At 41.2% G+C, this 21,320-nt stretch overlaps 2 protein-coding genes across 5 annotated transcripts in view; one reads left to right on the forward strand and one right to left on the reverse strand.

Annotated features, from left to right (window-relative positions):
• Window positions 1-10,707, forward strand: RB195_006179 (uncharacterized protein; the record flags this gene model as incomplete). Of its 2 annotated transcripts, XM_064179109.1 has the most annotated exons (13): window positions 1-113; window positions 447-546; window positions 1,460-1,536; window positions 1,608-1,687; window positions 1,902-2,034; window positions 4,139-4,310; window positions 4,769-4,936; window positions 4,994-5,131; window positions 5,351-5,460; window positions 5,639-5,748; window positions 6,605-6,712; window positions 7,161-7,242; window positions 7,296-7,311. In XM_064179109.1, the coding sequence occupies 13 exons, from the start codon at window positions 1-3 to the stop codon at window positions 7,309-7,311; spliced, it is 1,407 nt and encodes a 468-aa protein (XP_064036095.1). The 2 variants fall into 2 exon arrangements, with proteins under 2 accessions (XP_064036095.1, XP_064036096.1); XM_064179108.1 differs by lacking the exons at window positions 1-113; window positions 7,296-7,311 and adding an exon at window positions 10,542-10,707 and having other exon boundaries at window positions 448-546.
• A 456-nt stretch (window positions 10,708-11,163) lies between these two features.
• The window catches only part of RB195_006180 (uncharacterized protein), a gene marked incomplete at both ends in the record, with an annotated part of 41,479 nt that continues 31,322 nt past the window's right edge, over window positions 11,164-21,320 (reverse strand). For 2 of the 3 annotated variants that reach the window (XM_064179111.1, XM_064179112.1), the window contains 17 exons: window positions 11,164-11,522; window positions 11,580-11,680; window positions 11,782-11,983; window positions 13,987-14,069; window positions 14,196-14,305; window positions 14,473-14,530; window positions 14,691-14,794; window positions 14,870-15,049; window positions 15,482-15,538; window positions 15,610-15,671; window positions 15,748-15,788; window positions 15,861-15,934; window positions 19,977-20,097; window positions 20,178-20,255; window positions 20,346-20,432; window positions 20,522-20,679; window positions 20,755-20,844. In XM_064179111.1, the coding sequence (XP_064036097.1) occupies window positions 11,164-11,522; window positions 11,580-11,680; window positions 11,782-11,983; window positions 13,987-14,069; window positions 14,196-14,305; window positions 14,473-14,530; window positions 14,691-14,794; window positions 14,870-15,049; window positions 15,482-15,538; window positions 15,610-15,671; window positions 15,748-15,788; window positions 15,861-15,934; window positions 19,977-20,097; window positions 20,178-20,255; window positions 20,346-20,432; window positions 20,522-20,679; window positions 20,755-20,844 (1,965 nt within the window). Of the gene's footprint in view, window positions 11,523-11,579; window positions 11,681-11,781; window positions 11,984-13,986; window positions 14,070-14,195; window positions 14,306-14,472; window positions 14,531-14,690; window positions 14,795-14,869; window positions 15,050-15,481; window positions 15,789-15,860; window positions 15,935-19,976; window positions 20,098-20,177; window positions 20,256-20,345; window positions 20,433-20,521; window positions 20,680-20,754; window positions 20,845-21,320 lie in introns of all 3 variants that reach the window. The other variant, XM_064179110.1, reaches the window with a different exon arrangement.

The following is a 21,320-nucleotide window of genomic DNA, read 5'->3' on the forward strand; positions in this document are numbered from 1 at the left end:
ATGACGACCTTAGCCGATCGATACCACATGACAAAGCGATTGGGCGACGGCACTTTCGGTGAGGTACTTCTGGCAAAGAAAATCGACACTGGAGATAAAGTGGCGATAAAAAGGCAAGAACACCAGTAACACATTACTACTTGCCGACCGCCACCCCGTTTTGTTGCTATAAAATAACCAACGAGGAGGAGAGAATCTAAAACGCATTGCGCAAAATCGGTATTGATTTTGCAAAGCAGTTATACACTGAAATAGACCTCTTAAATAGCAATTGGCTCGCAAAAACATTGCTTCATTGTTCAAAGTCTCGTTTATTCATGAACTTTTCCACTGTTTTCTTTTTAGTCATTTTCCAACTCTGATTTTTCTATCAGAGTTGGAAAATGACTGAAAATTTTCTTACAACATCCCCATTAGATTCGAAAGCCCGATTCGTTTTCGTTCAGGATGAAAAAAAAATTCAAAACATGGGAAGAAGCTACTGCACTGCGAGAAGTCAAAGCACTAAAGAAGTTACCGCACCCGAATATAATCAAATTAAGAGAGGTAAGCCATTTTCCGGTAATTCCTTGTGGTACAAAAATCTTCACAATGTGGTTTGAAACAGTTATAGGGTTTCAGGCGCGTAGTGCCTATACGAGGTGGTAGATTGTGGAGAAGAAGGTGATTCCGTTCATCTCTCCCTGTATCAGTGTAAACGGACGACCCCGGAACGCTGTTTCTCACAACGGCTTCCACTGCAATGCACAACGTTTGCGCCACGCCCCGCCTGCGATTCGTTCGAATGAGTTTTCGACGAATCGCAGGTGGACCGGGGGGTTTAGAACAACAAAGCACTGAAATGATTTTGATGTTCTGATTCCTGGGGTGATGCCTTTAAATAAAATCAAGATAGAGATCGTATAGATGAAAGAAACGTGTGTTAGTGCATGATTTCCGGCCGCTTTATATAGACAAAACTTTTTTGTCGAATAAAGTCTTTCAAATCATTTCACCCATTACTTTATTGTTCTAAAACTTCTATCGAATGTTCTGAGCTTTTGTGTCGACCTACAGTAAAGGTATTAAAGGTATACAATATTAGTCGACAACTGTGAAAGAACGGCTCAGACATGATGCTCTCGATTCAAAGAAGGTATTCTTTACTTGAAAGACATGCATTCAACTGTATCAAATTCGTTGAAGACCGGTTGATGCGTCGATTGACGATAATCCTTGCCAGAAGCAAAAAAAAAGCTCGAGAACCAACCGGTGTGATGCTGGGGCAGACTTCTTTTTTTTAATCGTTGACAGAAAATGTTGACAGAAAATGTCAGTGGTAAAGACAGCCGCAAACTATGCAGCTATTCAATAAAATATGTTTAAAATTATCTTTTCATGTTTATTTGTCTTTTTATGCTATTGCTCCGCAAAGATCCCAAATATTTTTCACAACTATACAGTTTGGTATATTTTTCAGGTGATTCGAGAGAACGACGTTTTGTACTTCGTCTTCGAATACATGCAAGAAAATCTATACGAGTTAATGAAAGACAGGTTTGCACATAGATTCAAAGAATTGAAGCCGCAAATCGCTACTACGAAAACTTGTTTGCTACCTTTTTCAGAGATCGCTACTTCCCAGAAAGCGTCATTCGAAACATCATCTACCAAATTTTACAAGGACTCGCATTTATGCATAGAAACGGTAGATTTTTATGTTAATTAATTCAAAAGCCAAATTGGATTGACCTAGAATACGGAGGAGGATGAGACGAAATAAATAAAAAAAAAGTTTATTCAAATTTTTTTATTCTTTCTGGAACAAGAAAATTTTGAGAAAAGGCATAAGCAGAAGAAAAACAATGGAATGAACAGATGCAGGTGCGAGTAAGAGAGAACGAACATCAACGTTATTTCAGGGTATTTTCATCGCGATATGAAACCAGAAAACATTATGTGCAACGGAACAGAATTGGTGAAGATTGCAGATTTTGGTCTTGCCAGAGAAGTTCGATCAAAACCGCCCTACACAGATTACGTCTCAACAAGATGGTAAGCAATCGCTACGTACTACGTAGTTGTGCTTAACTGCTCCAAAAAATTATTAAATTGTGGGTTTTTGATGGTAAGTTATGACTACGAAAAGGAAAATTTAACTACAATTAATTTTGTTGCTCAATAAGTTGAATTATCTGTTGATATAAGCTCAACAGAACTACTCCCTCGCGTTGATTCTACAACGTTTAGTTTACTTTTTTTTCAACGATATTCTCATCATTCTCCTGCTTCCTTTTCCAATACTTAATCGAACAAAACTACATTTTCAATAATAACAGTGGAAGCAAAGTTTTGTAAGATGTTTGAGAACGAAAATCTGAACCATCAATAGTAATCTATATAAAGGAAATATTCGTGAATAATCTCCTTCCCAGCAGATTTTTGTAAGCCTATGAGAAACTTGTACCTCTGACCTTTTACTAACTCTTCATTCTTATCCATATTCTCAAACACTTACTCTCAAACCTTTAAAGTTTATTTCAGATTTCATTGGTTTCTCCACACCTTTTTCACATCCTTTTCTGTCACACATAACATTTATATTCGCCACAGTTTAGTAGAGGAAAAGAGACTGATTTTCCAAGCAAACATAAAGCAAGTTTTTGAATAAATTTTATCCCACAATTCATACGTCGTCTGAAACATTTGCTATACAAAGTCGAATCCTTCTCGATAATCTTGATAAGAAGCTAAGGTAAAAGGAAGACGAAGATTCATTATGACCTGTCCGAGGCCATAGCGGAGATGGATTCATCTCAGAGGTGATCTTATGAGTTTTAGGCAGCTAGATGCAAAAAAATAAAACCGGACGTGTTCATCCGGATCGAATTGGTGGGATGAAGTGGACATCCTGGATATCCTACAAACTGAGTAAAAAAAAAGAACATTGCTCTACTCGCACATGCAGTAAAATACATAGGAAATTAATTAAGTAATTGATGATTTTGATTCGGAATAAAGGCCAATGTAAAACTGAATCTCTACGATTCCAGAAGCTATTGTAGCAATAACTAAAACCAACTGAGGCACCAAAACGATACTGAAGACCAACGCAAAGTAAAAATCACAAGTGATTTTTTTGCGGTTCTCTCGTTAAGTCTCCATCTCAGATCAACAAAATCCGGCAAGTTAAAACCACGATAGATAAGCTCGCAGTTAAAGGCATCGTGTCACGATATTGGCGTGGTGGGAAGCTTGATGAAAAAAAAATAGAGTTCATGGTGTAGATTATGCATAAGAGTATGCTTACGCTCAATTTCCCTTAATCGTTCCAAAACACATTGGTGGGAAGGTGCTTGCTCCTACGAGGAGCGCTAGAAACGCCCTTTGTACACGCTCCGGTCCTTTCAGCAGCCTATTCATTGGTTTCACTAGAACAGACTAGTGAGGAGACCTCAGTGACCATAGATCGCTAGCTCGTTGCCGCGGCGCGTGCGCAAGGGTGGGACGTTTTCACCTCGAAGTAACAAACGCCGCTCTCCATGCCGTTTTTACAGGCTGATTGAAGGAAATAGGAGGTCACGCTCATACTCGTAATCTACACACCTGCCTCTAGTTTTCCATTAGGTTTTCCACAACGCGATTTCGAAGTCAATTTCTTGATACGTGGCCTTTAAAGGAACGGAAGCGGTAAAAGCCTTCAACGACAGCGCAGGCCCCTCAGCCGTTTCCACTCGAAAAATGGTCAAGTTTGGAAGCCTTCTCTCTCTGTAGTTCTCCTTCCATTTCTCTGATACTCAGATAATGACTTCGACTTCTTGCAACGAAAAAAAAAACGCTGGAAATGAAAATCGAGTTCAAAAGACATTAGTTCATTACAGAACTTACTTGTTTGATCATTCATTCTAGAAAAGCATTTTTTAGGTTTTTCTTTGTTTGGTCCAAGTGGAAAGTAATCTGTTTGAGAATCTTTTCATAATCCATAATTTAGTGTTGTCTAGAAGAGAAAGCTCTTTATGCCCACAACAAGAAATTCGTTTCTTCCTAAGTTTGCAAGCTACACTTTCGAACATATCCCTAACAGTAGGAAACCTAGGAGCTACAAATTGGAAGCTTAGGAGCTAGTGGACTTCGACATGGCTCAAATAACCTTCTGCAGGTATCGAGCTCCTGAAATTCTCCTACGATCAACTTCCTATAACTCTCCGATTGACATTTGGGCACTTGGTTGTATCATGGCAGAACTGTATATGCTGCGACCGTTATTCCCTGGCACAAGTGAACTCGATCAGTTATTTAAAATAGTGACTATAATGGGGACTCCAAGCAAGGTAAGGCTTTAAAAAACGTAAAAAGAATAGTGTAGTCATACGAGTACTCTATTACATATGAACCTTTTTCTAGGTGATTTCATTAGAGTAAATCACTTTCACGAATCACTCTCTTTACCTCTGGAGAAAGCAAGGCCTATTTTACAAATTACAAAGTGTGCACACGTGAATTTACTAAGGTGGCTACTATAAATTCATTTCTCTGCAAAGAAAGAATATACACCTTTCCCAGCTTCACACTGCAAATGCCCCGAAATGAGCAAGTGACGAAAAAAATCGAGGAAGCAAAGAATTGAAACAACAACGAAAACACCTGCTCCGCTGAGAAAGACAACGTATTAGTGAACAAAACTTAGCATAAGCGGCAAAACGTTCAAGCGAGTTACAGACAAGACAGAAAACGTCGACATACGCAGCTGTGCTTGTGTTCAGAGGAAACAAAATTTTCTTTATTTAAGGAAGATTGGCCAGAAGGCTACCAACTTGCAACAGCAATGAATTTTCGCTTCCCGCAAGCACCACCAACACCAATGGAAACAATAGTGAACACTATAGGGAAAGATGGTATGAAATTAATGATGGATATGATGATGTGGAATCCAGAAAAGAGACCAAGTGCGAGTCAAGTAAGTTAGATAACTACAAGGATCTATGCAAATCTATTATTATTAGTTATTTTTCAGAGCCTTAAATATAAATACTTCATGGTTAATGAAAAACTAGGGGCACCTGTAATGAGCCAACCGGCACCTGGAAGCGTAAGGAAAACAAGTGCGGGCAGTACTCAAAGCGACACCAAGGCGATACGTGTAAAGCAAAAGGTAAGTGCCATTTACTGATTCATATTTTAAGAATCTATCAGCTGATTGAATTGCCAAGGTAAAACTACAGTTGACACAAAAGAAGAGAAGAAAAATCCCCACCTCCATAGCATTACCTTCTGTCCTGCTGGTACTCGTTATTCAGAAATGAAAGAGAATAATCGATTGTTTCGAGTGTCTTCATGAACAAGGTTCATTAGTTGAACTACACGTTTTCAGGCAAACGCAAAAGAATATCCTGGTTCGGAGAACGTATCACCGCAAGGGAAACCAATCGAAAGACATGTGAATAGAAATATCCCACTGAACAAGTCAAATCTCTTCGATAAGTGAGCTATTAAACCGTTTCTCAAATTGTTGATCCCATTTAAACTGCTCTCTCACAACTATTTTGATTTCCAAATTAATCGACGCAAATTTAAATTCATTCGTTCTTCTCCAACGAAGTATTTCTCCCTCGAAAACGAGTACGCAGCTGCGAAGCTGATAATAAGACTGCAACTTCAGGTTGGACGAAAGCACAGCAAAACTCGAGAAAATCGATGCGACGAAGAACAAATCGAGCGAGAAAAAGCCAGCAAAAGAAATCTATTTGTCGAAATCAAGATTCATACCAGGTTTGTTCTACATCCGTTATCTTGCCACTGGAAATTTTTAAAGTGTTTCCGTTACATCGCCGAAGGAAGCTGAGTTCTTAATGGCTGCTAGACAGCAAACAATAAGTAAACATTTACCTGATATTACTACTTTTCACGTAAGCAGGAGGGAGAATATTCATAAAGCAGAAATACCAGTGGAACACCCACTTGAAATCTATTAAGGAAGATCATGTTAATTTCTCCAGTAGAGAATCTAAGATCTCCCTGCCACAGTGAAATTACAATCCTCAACATAAATTATATTATGCACAAATCACATCACTAATTCAAGACTAGGCTATTTCTGCAAATGGCGTGTTATTCTACTTTAAAAATAAAAAAATAGTAAAATAAAAGGAAAGAAAATAAATCAAACAAAAAACAGTCTACGAACAGCAATCCTACAATGAGATAACATAATTACCAAACGAATTAGCTCCCGCATTCATTCAATCAATGTGGATGTGAATAAAGCTTGGTGATTGTAGAATTCCGATCTTTACTATTGATGGCGCATGAAAATTTTACAGTTACGTGCAGCAGCCGAATTTAATCAAATTGAACAAAAAACATCCGCTCGCACAAAAACAACTCAAATATCAACATCAACTTCTATCACATGTTAATATTTTCACAGAAGAGTTTAAATCTCCTTTCTGTAGAAATGTTTGCACTTAAAAAAAGCTCATGTAAAGTTATTATTTGAGTTGTAACCTATTTACTTGATGTTGTGGTGATGTGATAAGATGGAAATTAGGTTCCGAACATGCAAAATCAACTCAAAATCAACTATACAACTCTCGACTTTTCATACCACAAAGCACTAATTTTTCAGGTGTAGTACCGAAAGAAGGTGGTGGGAACAATTCGTTAGCGGTTGGCGGGAACGCACCGAGTGCTAAGAATCGATCTTCAGTACAAGCGAGGTTCGAATACGCATACGGTTGGTCTCCTCTCTCTATATCTCACATGCACTCATTTCCATTTTTATATCAAATACCACAGTTCCATACAGGAAACAATCTTTTCTCGGTGTTCTAATTACGACACTTCCTCTAATTCTCATCATCTCTTCTTTTACCGGTGCTCTCCACTAGAAGCACTTCATCTACACATCCTCTCTCAACTGGATGGATTTTTTTGGAAGCGGCTAAGTGAGGATGCCAATATCGAGGAAATAATATCACTGAAAGAAAACATCTAGCGCACATTGGTCACGCAAACAGTAATAGGTTCGCATGAAAAGTATGTCCTAGAATAGCATTTTGAAGGCGTAATCACCTCCTTTTCACGGTATTCCTCTTACAGTATTCTTTCCTTCTCCATCTTCCCATTCGAATAAGTGTAGAGCACACCTCTTTTCTTGCTTAGTTTTTTAATTATCAAAACAGGGTATGTGCCGAACTTTGGCGCAAGGACGTTGAGCAATGCAGTAAAACCGCAGAACACGGGACGAATTGATTGGACGGCAAAGTGAGTGCGGGAATTTTTAACGAATTTCTGATAATAACTATTTCCTTTTCTAGGTACGTTCGGAATTAACCAAACTACAGTACCTTCATAACAAAACTCAACGCTCATCTGAAACGTGTACTAGAATGCAGTAAAGTGCACCTCTATACATGTAGGGCTACATGCCGAAAGTATAACATGTCATGACCTTTTCATTAGTAATAAATATTTGATATATGATACGAATTAGAATCTTCAAACACTGGCGGCCCTTCCTTCCTGATTCAACAAAATACGCACAAATGGATCCACATCCCCTCACGTCCAAAAAAAGTTCAGAAATATAGTTTTGATCATCTCCTTCGGTCATCTAGATCTCATTCCGCAAAACGGAACAAAATAGCGAATTCGAACAGTATTACCTTCTTAGTGAGAGTGATCATAAGTATTTTGTGCCGCTGATGAACTAGCAGTCATTACCTACTAACCAAGAACCAGGTGGTATAAGAAGTAAAGCATTCTTGTAGTAGATTAAAGGCAGTATATGTACCACGAATCTGACGTGGTGAGGGAATCCACGAGAGATCGGGTTGTAGATTGCGGGAGTTGTGGTGGGTCTGCTCATCTCTTCCTAATCGTTTCTGTTTGATTCCAGTTTCAGCATGCCACCCCTCTGGACGCGCCGCATCCACGAGCGAGCGGTCGGAGATTAATGAGGTCTCTTTAGCACCCTATTCAAGTAAAGCCGATGAATAAGCTGCTGAGGGGACCAGAACGTGTATACAGAGGCGCGTTTTAACATATCTCGTAGGAACTAAGCGATTCCCATGCCCGATTTTAGGGGATTTTAGGGGATTAGGGGATGAGCGAAGAAACCCGGATCCTGCAATCTACAACTCCATATCTAGCTTTTACCGCTGATTCGCTCACCACGCCGGATTCGTGGTTTCCCGCCATTAACCATGAATTATAACTTATGTGCTTAATATTACCACGTACTGCAGAAAAATCTATTTTACACACAACATTAACGTGATTGCTAAAAAATTTTTGTGGTAGTTCCTTGTTTTCTAATAATACAAATAAAGGATAAAGGACAAAATGTTTGCGTAAATCAATCTGCTTGGGATGTGTCACCACGTTCACTTCAAATTTGTAGTTCGTAGTTTTGCCTGTCTTTCATTTCTTACAACATTGGAAAGACGGTACACGAAAGAGTATGACGCACCTAACGACGCCTTCTCCGTTTTATCTGTTTTAATAAGTGTTGTTAATGCAGGAATAATAAGATAAGATACTAGAGTGGATAAAGAATAAAGTGTCTGACATCAATCCTTCCTCTTGCGATGAGCCAATGCGTTCACCTCAATTCAAAATTCTTTGAAGTTTACGAACGTGTAACTGGCCTATACAATTTATCGACCCCCGGAGGGATGAGAGGTTTGATGAGCGCTAGGACAGTTTCAAACCATCGATCGATCGTGTATACAGCGGAACCTGTTACCGACTGCGCTACGCCCGCTCAGTAATACACATATACACGAAAAATAGGAAAAGTATTTGTGACATCTAGGCTTATAGCAGCAATAAGTTCAATAATGAGAAAAGCCGCTGGACAGTTGTACAGAGTTTCACGGCATATGAATTAGATGCATTCTGCACAGCTTCAGAATTGGGAGAAAATAGTGATTCACAGGAGCAAAAGATCTTAAGCTAAGAAACAAAGGACCAACTCATAGTTGCAGCAATTCCTGAAAAAAAAAACTAAACGGAACTTTCGATCAAAACAAAAAGAATGAAAGCGATAGGCCTGCCATGACTCCGGCTTTAAAATCTTTATCTTTTGTTATCGAATAGATCAGGTGAAACACAACCAAGTTGCGCCATATTTTTAAGCAAAAACGCAGAGAAAACGCTCATACCCAACATAAACAAATGAATTCACACAAAATTAAAGGATAACATTAGATTTTCTGGCGTTAATCAATCCGCTTGGGATGCCCTCACGTTCACTTCAATTCAGAATCGTTTGAGGTTTACGAACGTGTAACTGGCTTATACAATGACTTGTGGAGAGTAGCCGATGATCAAGTCAGTGTTTTTATCCTTCCAGACGAGTCTCTTACTAATTAATTTATCGATCCCGGAAGGATGAAAGGCTTGGTGAACGCTAGGCCGGATTCGAACCTCCGATCGATCGCGCAGTCAGCGGAACCTCCAGCCGCTACACTACACTCACCCCCAAACTCACACAAAAGAACGGCTTTAAACATTCACCTCCACTACTACAGCCGTTTTTTCTCTTCCTTCCTTATTCTTTTTGTGCTTTGTTTCTTGCAAGCCAGCAACTTTACCCGTAGGAAAAAACAAAAAAACCTAGCCTGCTAGGATGCAGGACGCTGTATTGGGGAAGAACGCACTAGCACAAAGAGGAACCTTCCTTACCTTACCTCCTGTTACTCTATCCTAAAACAGCCGTGGATGCTGCTCTAGATGATGTACATACGGCAAAGGCGTATCGTCTGCAAGCCTTCGTACAGAGGCTGGCTGAAAACTCAAGCAAACCCTAACACTTATAACACGAAACGTACTTCATATGGATCTCCAATCTCCAGCCAGAATGAAGCGCACATGAACTGAGCCATGCCTCCTTGATCCCTCAGCAACCTCTCCGCTCTTTGCTTTCCTCCTCTCCACGTATAAGATTGTTAAAGTCGGACAAGACCGTCTAGCGAAAGCGAATAGAGCGAAACGTGTAGGATCGAGGAGGACTGTTGCTAGCACCATTCATCGCTACAGTTCGGGTTAGTCCCAGCCGCTAGTTCCACCGCTTCGCTTCGAGTGAGGCCGCTAACGCAAATGCACTGAGCTTCATTTCGTTTTGATGCGACTGTACCATTCTTTCTATTCACACCAACGCCTGCTCTCTTGCTCAATGGTTTCTGTGAGAACGTTAAATTTCAAGAGCACAAACAATGTATCCAAACACCAATTCAAGCAAAACTCGAATACCACAATTTTTACATGGTTTCTAAAGGCATATGGCAACAACAATAACGTGACGTTATCAACATAATGAAAACGCAGATTCTCACTTTTCTTAAATGAAGCAAAGTAGAGGAGGACTCATGCACCTCAGCTCAAAGGAAGCGAATTATTCACAAGTTGACCGCACTTGTAGATTGGTGAATGCAGGAAAAGAAAGAAATTGCGCGGAAAATGAAACAAAATGAAAAATTTGACTTCTAACAAAACGAACGTAAACCTCCCCCCTTTGATCTATTTAGTACGTGCTGAACTAACGTATACTTCGATATCAGGTATTTTCGCTGTTTGAAACCGATAGTTATACTACATAGTCAGCACAGAGTTAGTTCAAAGATTAATCTTTATTTTATTTTCGAATACTTACGTGAACAAAATTTGTACGGAGCACCAAAGTCTTGTACACAGATAAGCGTATTGTTTCCAGTGATAAAATTATAAGTCATTGAATTCTATCCAATTATCGAATTTCAACTGGTTCATAGACCAGCTTTCAGAGGACAACATCGATCCTCTCGGAAAAAAAATGCCTATATAACAGAGAAAACGTGGATGCCATTGAAAGAACTTGGGTGAGGAAAGTTATAATGAAGAAAGAGAATATTTAAACTGAAAAAAGTGAAACAAAGAGAATCGCGGGCTTGTGAAAGTGACAGAGATGGAATAGTTTGAAGAATGGTTAGAAATCATATTACTGCAATAATGGAGAAAATGAATAGAGGCAGAATCATAGGAAACTAGGAAAATCACTTAAACCAAAAATAGCTACATTCGCGCTCCAGGCGCAATACCATACACACAAATAAGTACTTATTTTTCCTTAACAATAATAAATTGAGCAAACCGCAAGTCCTGCCTACTGAAGATGAGTGGGTAAAGATTCTAAAACGAAAACTACTAAGGGAACCCTATTTGCGATTGTCGAACAGGCGTTCCACTCGTATAGTCGGAACATAAACTCATATCGTCTTCCTCGAAATTATCTACTAACTGAAGATCTAGAAAAGCGTTCTCCTTTTCCCTAATTCGAAAACCTCGCATTGAGATGTCGATCGTTTCGGTACCGGTTGTTTGACCTAATGCTTGCCGAGCAGCTCTTGCCACATCCATGTCGGTATCTGCTGCCAACCGTTCTAACACTGTGTTGACTGTTAACGGGGCTAGTCTTCTCGAGTCGCCTGCAATAGCATGCGAGTGCAGGGAAGAGTCGCAAAGCGAAAGGGCACGGCACACAGCTATTCGGACGTTGACAACACCTCAAGAAGAATTTGAAAATTTGCAATAGGCTTGAACAAGACTCAATAGTAGCTCACTGTCGTCAGCCATTGCAATCAGATGAGAAAGTAAGAAGTATCGAAACTGTTCCATGGACAACGCATGATCGAGGAGGACGCGTTCGCATACGTAAGCGAATCTAAACGGAAATGGGATAGAACATACACAACTAGTTATTTCTGTCAGTATCATATGCCGAATAAAAAACTTTTTTTTTCTTCAATAAGACAGCACTCTTACGTTTGACGACGTGTCCATTTCTGCGTATTCGCAAATCCGCTAACCAGATCATGTACGAAAAGCTCAGTCAACGTGGTGTGAGATGAAGCGTCCACGCTGGATTCCTGTTTGTTCGTCAAGTCTGACCATTCATGATCCACCAGCCGAGCAAGGATTTGCGACAAAAGATGAACAGCTTCTTTGCGAACTTCAGATACTCGATCTGAAAATGAAATAATTAAGAGTAGCTTTTATTCTGTCTTTCATAACGCGTAGTACTTATCGCAAACGGTTACAAGAAGCGCACTTCGGTAGTGAAGCCAGCTGTGAACTTCTTTTTACGCTTCTTTTTCATTGTTTCAACCTCTCAAGACTGATGACAGGAAGAGAATGTAGCAACAAGCACAATTCTTTCCATAAATGTCTAATTTTCGTTTACAGACAATACACGTGGTGGTTAAAAGCGTCACCCCACGAATCTGAGGTGGTACGGATTTCAGGTGGAGTATTCGTATACAGCATAGTAGATTATGGAGATGGGGTGATTCCGTCCATTTCTTCCTTTAAAAAAACGGTCCGGAAGATGCGGCGCGTGCACAAGGCTGGTGCGCGCCAATCGAACCCGTTGTAGAAAGCAGCGTGCCGGAACGCTCGAAGCTGTATCTTCCGAGTCGTTTTTTAGGGCAATTAGGAAGAAATGGACGGAATCACCCTTCTCTCCATAATCTACGATCCCGTATACGAATACTCCACCTGAAATCCGTACCACCTCAGATTCGTGAAGTGATGCCTTTAAGTTATGATCATCGAGGAAAAAACCGCTGAAATTAAATCTAGGAACAATGCGCAAATACAAGAACCATCCAGAAAATATGCAGGTTGGAGGACTTAATCGATTAGTTAGAGAGAAGACCAATTTAAAATATTTCAAATTACTGAAAGTCAACCGAGCAAATAATAAAATCATGATATATAATAACGAGCTTAGTCCGTGTGTGTGTGTGTGTGTGTGTGTGTGTGTGTGTGTGTGTGTGTGTGTGTGTGTGTGTGTGTGTGTGTGTGTGTGTGTGTGTGTGTGTGTGTGTGTGTGTGTGTGTGTGTGTGTGTGTGTGTGTCGGTGTGTGTGTGTGTGTGTGTGTGTGTGTGTGTGTGTGTGTGTGTGTGTGTGTGTGTGTGTGTGTGTGTGTGTGTGTGTGTGTGTCGGTTTGTGTTTGCCTTTTCAAAGCCGTGACCACGGGCGCTTTGCTTTACACCCTATATGACTCCTCCGCGTGTCTATTTACTTCTTCGTTCATCTCAAGTTGGTAGCATGCCGCTCTCAGAAAGTGGAAACACGCATGCAAACGGGTGCTTAAATAGTAGTAAGATGTTTATGTGGTCTGACGTGGAACGTTATCTTTATCAGTAAGATGATGTCCTTCACGTCATTTTATGCCGAAACATCATTCTTTGATAACTGTTTATAGAAAACAGGAGAAAAACCCATATTTCGGGTGATACTTTTAAATTTTGTCTATAATATATTGATAAGGAGTGTTTGAAGCTGAAGTTCGAATGTACTCCAAATGTAGAATTGACGCGTTTAGAAAGAAGGTAATGAAATATTTCGCTTATAGTTATAATATAAAAAAGGAAGAAAGATTGTTGGAGTCCAATTTCATAGAACTAATAACACTAATATTAATTTTCGTTGATTAGTGAAGGCGAGCGAAGCAAACAACACAGAAAGTCTGAAGTCCGGCTTTAGCCGTACGCTCAGACTGGTAAATAATATAAAGCAAATACAGAAACAAATAGGAATGTGCAAATATCCGAAAACGCTTCCTAATAAATTCACATTAGATGAAGCGTAAAACAAATGCTAACATGAAGAAATAAATAAGCGGAAATTAAAATGTAAACAACAGAATCATACAAATCGCAACTAGACTGCCATTTATCCATTGTAAATGGATGTGTTCCCTTTCCAAGACAAGTCCCATCCCTTCCCCCCCCCCCGGATGTTGGAGACTGACAGACTATATTCTTAGTCATCTAAATAGTGATAAACTGAGAGTAGGTATTTATTTAGTGCTGCGATTTCAGAAAATAAACCCTATTTTAGTATGTATATATAATATAATATAATATACATATTATAATACACGTGTATATATAATAACAGCCAAAAAACATCCAAAAATATGATCACGTGAAAAAAAAATGCTTCAGACCTGTGTCACCTACCATTTGCAAGAGTTAGTGCGATAGCGCTCATTGTTCTATTGATCTCCTCGATCCCGTACATTTCGCAAAGCTTGTTGCACTGCCTAAAATAGAAATGTTAATAGTAGTCCAAAGCTTTTGAAAAAGAGCTACCTAACGAAGGAGATCATATTGAGAACATTCATCCAGCTAGTTACGCCAGAGGTTAATCATTCGAGCAAAACACTAACTTGGCGAATTCGTGCCGATATCTCCAGTTCCCATTCAGCATCGAGTTATCCATCGGCATAAACTGTGGCAGAGCATCAATCATACCCTTACGCGTCTCTGGCGATAAACACTGAAATGGTTAGTTTATCGCTGGAGCGATACAGCATAACGAGGGAAGTGGAAATGAGATCTGTGACTCATAGCACAGGAATGAATTCAACAAATGGAGAATGAAAGCTCATGTAAAAATTCCAAAAATGATCGATATAGAGACACGGCTAGCATCCGAAATCTCACCCGATAGAATTCAAAAAGATGTTTCAACAGCCCAACACGCACTTCGAATGCGTCCTCTCTGAAAAAAAAACATCATCGATAACAGTGTAACTTTCACTTTCTTTATAGTAAAGAGTTGAAAGCGCAAGGTGAATTGAGATCTACTATACAAATGGGTTGGAAACTTTTGACGTTTGCAAAGAAAACAGAGAATGGGAGTACTTAACACAATATCAAACCTGTATGCATGAAACACTGGAAGAAGATCATCGTCAGTGTGACGTGCTCCAACAATAGCCGCCATTTCATGAATAGAATTCGCAATTGAAACGCGCACTCGAAGCTGAAATAACGAGACGTCACCAAGAATCCCAAGATCACAGATAAGATTTTAAAAAAGATTAAAAAAAACACCCACCTGATCATCAGTGGCGAGCTTATTGTAAGTATCCCTTAGCTGCGGCCAGTTCGCTCTTCCTAGAGTATATGCTACAGCAGGAAAATTGTGAGCGCAATGCCTATTGATATCCGAATCCATCATTCCGCCCGGGAGAACCATCCCCATGAAATTATCCACTAGTTCTTGAGGGACAATTTTCTGAAAAGGAAAATTTCACATAACAGCAGATTTGAACAAAATGCAGAGATCTAGATTGAGAAGAATGAACTTCATAAAAGTAAGAACCATTCAGATCAGCACCATTTGTAAATGCAAAACTACAGACCATTTTGTGAAAGTGGACATAGTTTAGAAGAGCGTTCACGTTCGAGAGCAAGTTCGATGAAAATGATATTTCATCAAAATCGAACACTAGCATCTATCTATAGGGCACACAGTATGAAAATGGTTCTACTAGCCTTAATATATATTTTCTTTCAAATTTGTGAGAGGCATAGGTACAAAAGACATATTACATTCAACTGCAGAAAAATCACTAATCTAGTGATCAATGCATAGAATTGTCGTATAATTCTATAGCATCTCATTTAATCCAATATAAAGTGTTATAGAAAGCAGCGAGTGACTTGCCTGCACGGAGCTGTCGTTCAAGTTGCCTATATTCTGGTCGTCCTCTCCTCTGCAGTCCTCGAATATATCCGAATAATCACTTCGAACACTATTTCGAGAACTTTTGCGAGCTCTCTGCGTTGATGTACATCTATCATCTCCTTCTGAACTTGTTCGCTCTGACTCGCTCCTACTTCGTGTTCGCAGAGGGCTGCCAACAGGGGTAACGTTTCGCTCTGGTGACACATACAACACATCAAAGCGTCGTTCTAAGAAAGAACGCGCACCTGGGACGGACTTCGACGATCCAAATTCTATCAACTCGTCACTGAAAATGTCTAGATATTTTTCTTAGTTTACACAGATAAAGGTCCACGTCAGACATATAATCTGTACTTACTCCTCTGCAAACGAATTGTATGGATCTGACCAATACGAAGCCAGTGAGAAGTCTGAGCGAACATTTGTCGATTGCTGAAACATGAGGCAATACTCAGGGCATACTGTTGTGCACATCTAGACCTCTTCCCATATTATAGCAAACAAAATGTTCAGTGGAACCGAGTCTGGGTTACAAAAATTAACAAGAATGGGGAGAGAGTGACAATCTGTTACTTCGTTAGCACTCTTTCGATTTACTTGACTTAATCGGCGGGCGAATATTACGGCCTAACTCGCACCTTCGCCGGAGTATGTCGTCCCTGTGCATATCCGAGCCCATCCTGCCGGAATTTTACGTCACGAGTAAAGTACACGCCAAGTGTAGTGTCTACGCCAAGTGCCCTCAGAACTTCCTTCACCACCTCCGTCCAGAACTTTCTCTTGCGACCAAGGGTTTTTTTTTTCCAGTTAGGTCATGGAAGCATCCTCAGAGCAACTTGAACAACACGATCAGACAGTCTCCTCATAACGTGACCAAAGCAGCAAAGACGGTTTTCCATGCGTACTTCAGAAGTCCGGGCAGGATGTTGATGTTTTCCTCGCGTCATGTGCCGGTACACAATATCCACTTCCGAGTAAAGTTCTTTGTTATTGCACAACAATGGCCAATCATCCGTCTAAACAGCTTTCTTTCGTTGCAGTCGAGTTTCTCCATCACCACTGAGAGCATTCCCCCAAACTCCGATCCGTACATCATGATAGGGCGAGTTGCGGATAGGTAGACTCGCAGCTCTACTTCGTTGGCGATAGTGGTCAACCACGGGCACTCGGTCAATGAGTTGAATTCCAAATCAGCAATAGCACTTATTTGCTAGATATCCCTCTCATAGTTGCTATCGTTTTTCAGCACACAGCACAAATGACAAAACTCATCCACGATTTCGATAGGTTGTCCGCCCACCCTGATTCTCGCTGAAAGTAACGAGGAGACCGACGTCTGCTTGCATTCGTCAGGGCGGAGTCGCAGTCCGTAGGCTGCAGCTAATTTCGATACAAAGTTTACAAAATGCTGTTATTTCGCGCCGCTAGAAGCGAATATTACTACATCGTCGGCGTACTTGAGGTCCACCAAGGGCATTGTACTAAATGTACACTGTTCAACTGTTCTTCGACGGCAAAGTTGAATAGAAAAGACGCAACGACCCCTTGTCTCACTCCAGTTTCCAAATCGAACGGTGTGCTACATCCAGCTGGTGTTCTTCTATTCATGTCGTTTATTAGGCGTACCAATTTTCCTGGGACTTCATTGGCGCAAAGCGCACTGAGAAGACGACTTCTGTGAGGAGAGTCGAAAGCGGCTTCGAAGTTCAAAAAAGATAGCTGGTTATCCTGATTACCTTGACTCCCGTTGATATTCGAACTGGTCGAGCGGACGCCAGTAATTCTTCCATATGCCCCGATTGCGTGCCTGAGTCACTTCCCGTAGTGCACTTAATATTGCCCGGAACCCTGTCGTTCACGGCTCTGGTCCAACGGTTGTCGGTAAAGCGCACCATGTGTCCAATGCACTCTAATTTACTTCCTCTTGGCAAATGCGGCAGCGTCTCTAATCTTCCATCGTTGACAAAGGAGAGAACTTCGAATCCCGTCCCTCACATGCGTGAAGCTGGACTCCTAGCATCACTCTCGCAATTGCACGTTCAATGACGCTCACCGCGTTTTCTTCCTGCTTGCGAAATGCCCAGGTTTCCGAAGCAGAGGTGAAAGCAGGAAGTATGGTGGTGTTGAAGAGGTGAGCGCGGAGCAGGGTGTTCTTAGTCTTCTTCACTACATCCTCGATGCTCTTATACCTTCCCAAGTCGCTCGTCTCCTCCTGCCCGGGGTGAGGTTCATCCTGTTCAATTCCCGAATAAAATAAACGTAGCTGGTGCATATGTTCGTTCCATTGAGCGTGAATGGGGCATCCGAGACGCATCCATAGGGCACGAACATCGTCTTTCGCAGACTCAGCTGAAGACCGATGCATCCACATGTTTCGTCGAATTCGTTCGGCCAGCATTCGTTCCGCTTGACTGGTGCTAGGTGCTATCAGAACGATGTCATCCGCAAAGCGCAAATGGTGAAACTGCCGACCATCAACCTTCACTCCGACGTCATCTCATTCCACCTTTCGCATTGTTATACCTCCACCTCTATTTCATTACGGTATCATCCACCGGGTAACTCCGTGGGTCTTGATGTGAAGTTCCTCAGGCATTCTTACTGGGCCAATTTTGGCGTTGAAATCACCAATTATGACATTGTAGAAGGCATGATCCTCTCGGTAGAACTTCTCTAGATCCATACAGAAAGCTTCGACTTCTTCGTAGCTTGATATTGGAGCGTAAATGACGAAGATAGTCAAAGTTGGGGTTGAACCACATCTCCTCATCTGCAGACGTCCGATTCGGGTCGTAAGTTGTTCGAAAGAGTCGGTGTTCTTTGTCATACTCGTGTTGACGAGAACGCCAACTCCATCAACACTCTACTGTCCCATGTTTCTAAGAACAGTTCTTCTAAAGTTTCATATAGGTGCGTTGAGAGGGTGTCGTCGTATCATCTCGGTCAGTTCGATGACGTCATACTTAATCTTCCCGGCTTGCGTTATCAGGTCTTCGATGGCCGCTTCCGATGCAAGCGGATTTGCATTATAATTACAGATCGTCATCGTTGAGAGGGTGGCGTCGTGTCATCTCGGTCAGTTCCACGTGTCCATTTCGGGAGAACGTTCCGTTCTTTGTTCTGGAGGCGGCTCGAAACCGCCTCCCTTGCATCTGCTAATCACCTGATTGCGGGCTTTTGGCCGGACCGACGACCATGATAAAAAGATGTCATGAGCAAGTCCTGGCTCAGCAGACACAGGAATCCCCTGAATCCACCCGTGTCTCTGGGCAGGCACAAGGTCGTTTTTGGTCTGCGATTAGCCCCCTATCCGCTGATCGTGAACGCGCAACGTAGCCTCGCGGCTTACCAGCTCTGATCCTTCTAGTAAGGGAGATCTGTGGAAGCTAACTGTAGAGGCTTCGAATACCGCTGCCACATTTCAATTACTCTCCTCACAATAAACACCTGATCAGTCGTCGGTTGACCAGATCAGAGCTTTTGTACGGTTGGCGAAGGGATCCCTTCACTTTTGGAAAGTTGGCGGAGGGACCCCTTCACTTAGACGGGTGGCAAAGGAATCTTTTCGCTTTTGGACAGCTCATCACTTGCGCTGCACGTCATGAGCTAGACCCCCTTCACTTGAATATCCGGTTCTTCCATATCGCACTTTTATGCTTGCTCACTGCGGGTGGTTTCTTCGCGATGTCAGATTCCACAAAGATCAACTCCAAAACCTTGCACATTACACGCAGCAGTGATATTCCTCAGCAATTCTGTGACTGATAACTTCTTGTGAAGAGGAATTATAATAGTACTTCTCGACTAATCAGACATCCTTTCGTCAATCCATAGTGAACAGACGATCTTCGTCATCTCACGAATCTCAGAAGGAGGAAGATATTTCAGCATTTCTGTGCTAGTTCCATCGTCTCTGCCAGATTTTCCATTCTTTATTTTTTCAATACAGACCAGAACCTCCTACTCCATCGGTGACTCTTTGCTGAACGCGGTGCACGTCTGTCTTTGGGCGTACACAACTTCAGCGACAGACGGTGCGAGGTTTTTAGCTCTCACGTTTCCTAGGTGTATACTTATATACTTGCTTACATTTAGTAAAAGCAAAGCCACCTCGAGCAGGTAACAATAAGAGTTGTTACGCGCACCCCTCCCCCCCCGCGGTTGGCATTCTTATTGATTATATTCCAATAGATTCTCTTCTAGAGTGCAAGCACCTCTGAGGTTAGTTTCCAAGCATAGATCCTCAGTAAGAACTAAATATATAAGAAATTCGAATTCGATTGAGAGAGCTCGCAACCAACCAAAAGCGCGTGGAAGTTACATGATTCTTTATTTTGTATATGTATATTTTGTATAGCTGAAAATGGCTGTCGCAAGATCGTATCGATAAGGCGAAAGTCAATATTACTCAGCAATGTGCGAATGGCCAAGTGTTATTACTCTATATGCTAAAATTAAACATAATATAACATGCCTCTGGCGCAGTACAACTGTTTTCATCTGTGCTGAAAGCATCATCCAATGAAAAATTGGTTAGCGTCGTATCAAACAAATCCGGATCATCGCCGTTAATTTCGCCATCATCGAGACCAATCCTGTGAAATAAGAAGGGACTTGAGATCTCTTACAAGCGAAAAGCAAGCATTATGTGAAGATGTAATGACAGGATACCTACTTAGATAAGTCATCTGATGAGTTGCACTTGGCAGCAATACTCACATGCTCCTCCCCGGAATCAGACGCCTCTCCTTCGCTGAAGCACTAATGAAAATTTGAACCAAACTACACGAGCCTTACAAAAATATCAAAAATTGAGGATCGGAAGATCAGTGAAGAAACTCACATGACACTTGCAGGTGCGCTGTGTATCGAGGTTTTCTTTTGTCCAGCTGTCCACGTATCCAACATATGTTGAAGACCATCAATTAATCTGGAAATCGTTTTGTCTGGAGAGAACAAAATTAGAAAGCGTTGAGACAAGTCGAAACTATCTGAATCGTGTAAAGGAGAATGCCTCACTGTTCAGCCTCTTCACCGGGGTCTGATTCCTGTCCGCTATCGTCTGCATCTTCATCTTCTGCTTCTTTCTCCGGCATGTAACACCCGGCAGGTAATTTGTCGAACTCTACCATATCAGAAACTATATTTTCCAGATCCCGTCCATCCGATTCGCACACCTGGAAGCTATTTTATATTAAAACCTTAATCAGACCGTGTAACTTGAACAAAGAAATAGGTACGTAAAGACAAACCTGTCCATCCTTGATTTTCAATCCTGATAGCTTTGAGTTGGCGAACGTTGCAATGAAAGGGCCAAGTTCTTGGAATGCAGTATACCAAACCTGCAAAAAGATATTGATGTGACACGTGGGCAAAACGGAAGGCTACCAACGCGAATGGCCCAGTAAGAATTCAAAAACGAGCGAATTTCCTGTCATTGTTATTCCCATGACGACACTTTTCATTCAGAACGATGCCTGAACGCTGAAGGCCTTTCTCAACCACCGCCTCAAATCTAGCAAACCATGGATGCAGCAAACTGCGAAAAAGAAATAACGGAAGTTGCGAGAAGCAAATTAGTACTCAAAATTTTAATTTGAATAAAAGGACAAAAAACGAGGCCAAAGTACATTACTTTACTAGAACGTTTCGGATTTTACAATACCGCACCACAATGCTATCGCAACTTACTAATCAATGAATTACCGCTTAATTCATTGATGCTAAGATGACGGACGATAAAGAATTAAACGGAATAAAAAATAATGTATAAATCGTGGCAAGTCTCGAAGAGTTCCCATCACATTGCCTGAAACGA

Source organism: Necator americanus, chromosome I (genome assembly GCF_031761385.1).
Source record: "Necator americanus strain Aroian chromosome I, whole genome shotgun sequence".
Taxonomy (NCBI): Eukaryota; Metazoa; Nematoda; class Chromadorea; order Rhabditida; family Ancylostomatidae; genus Necator; species Necator americanus.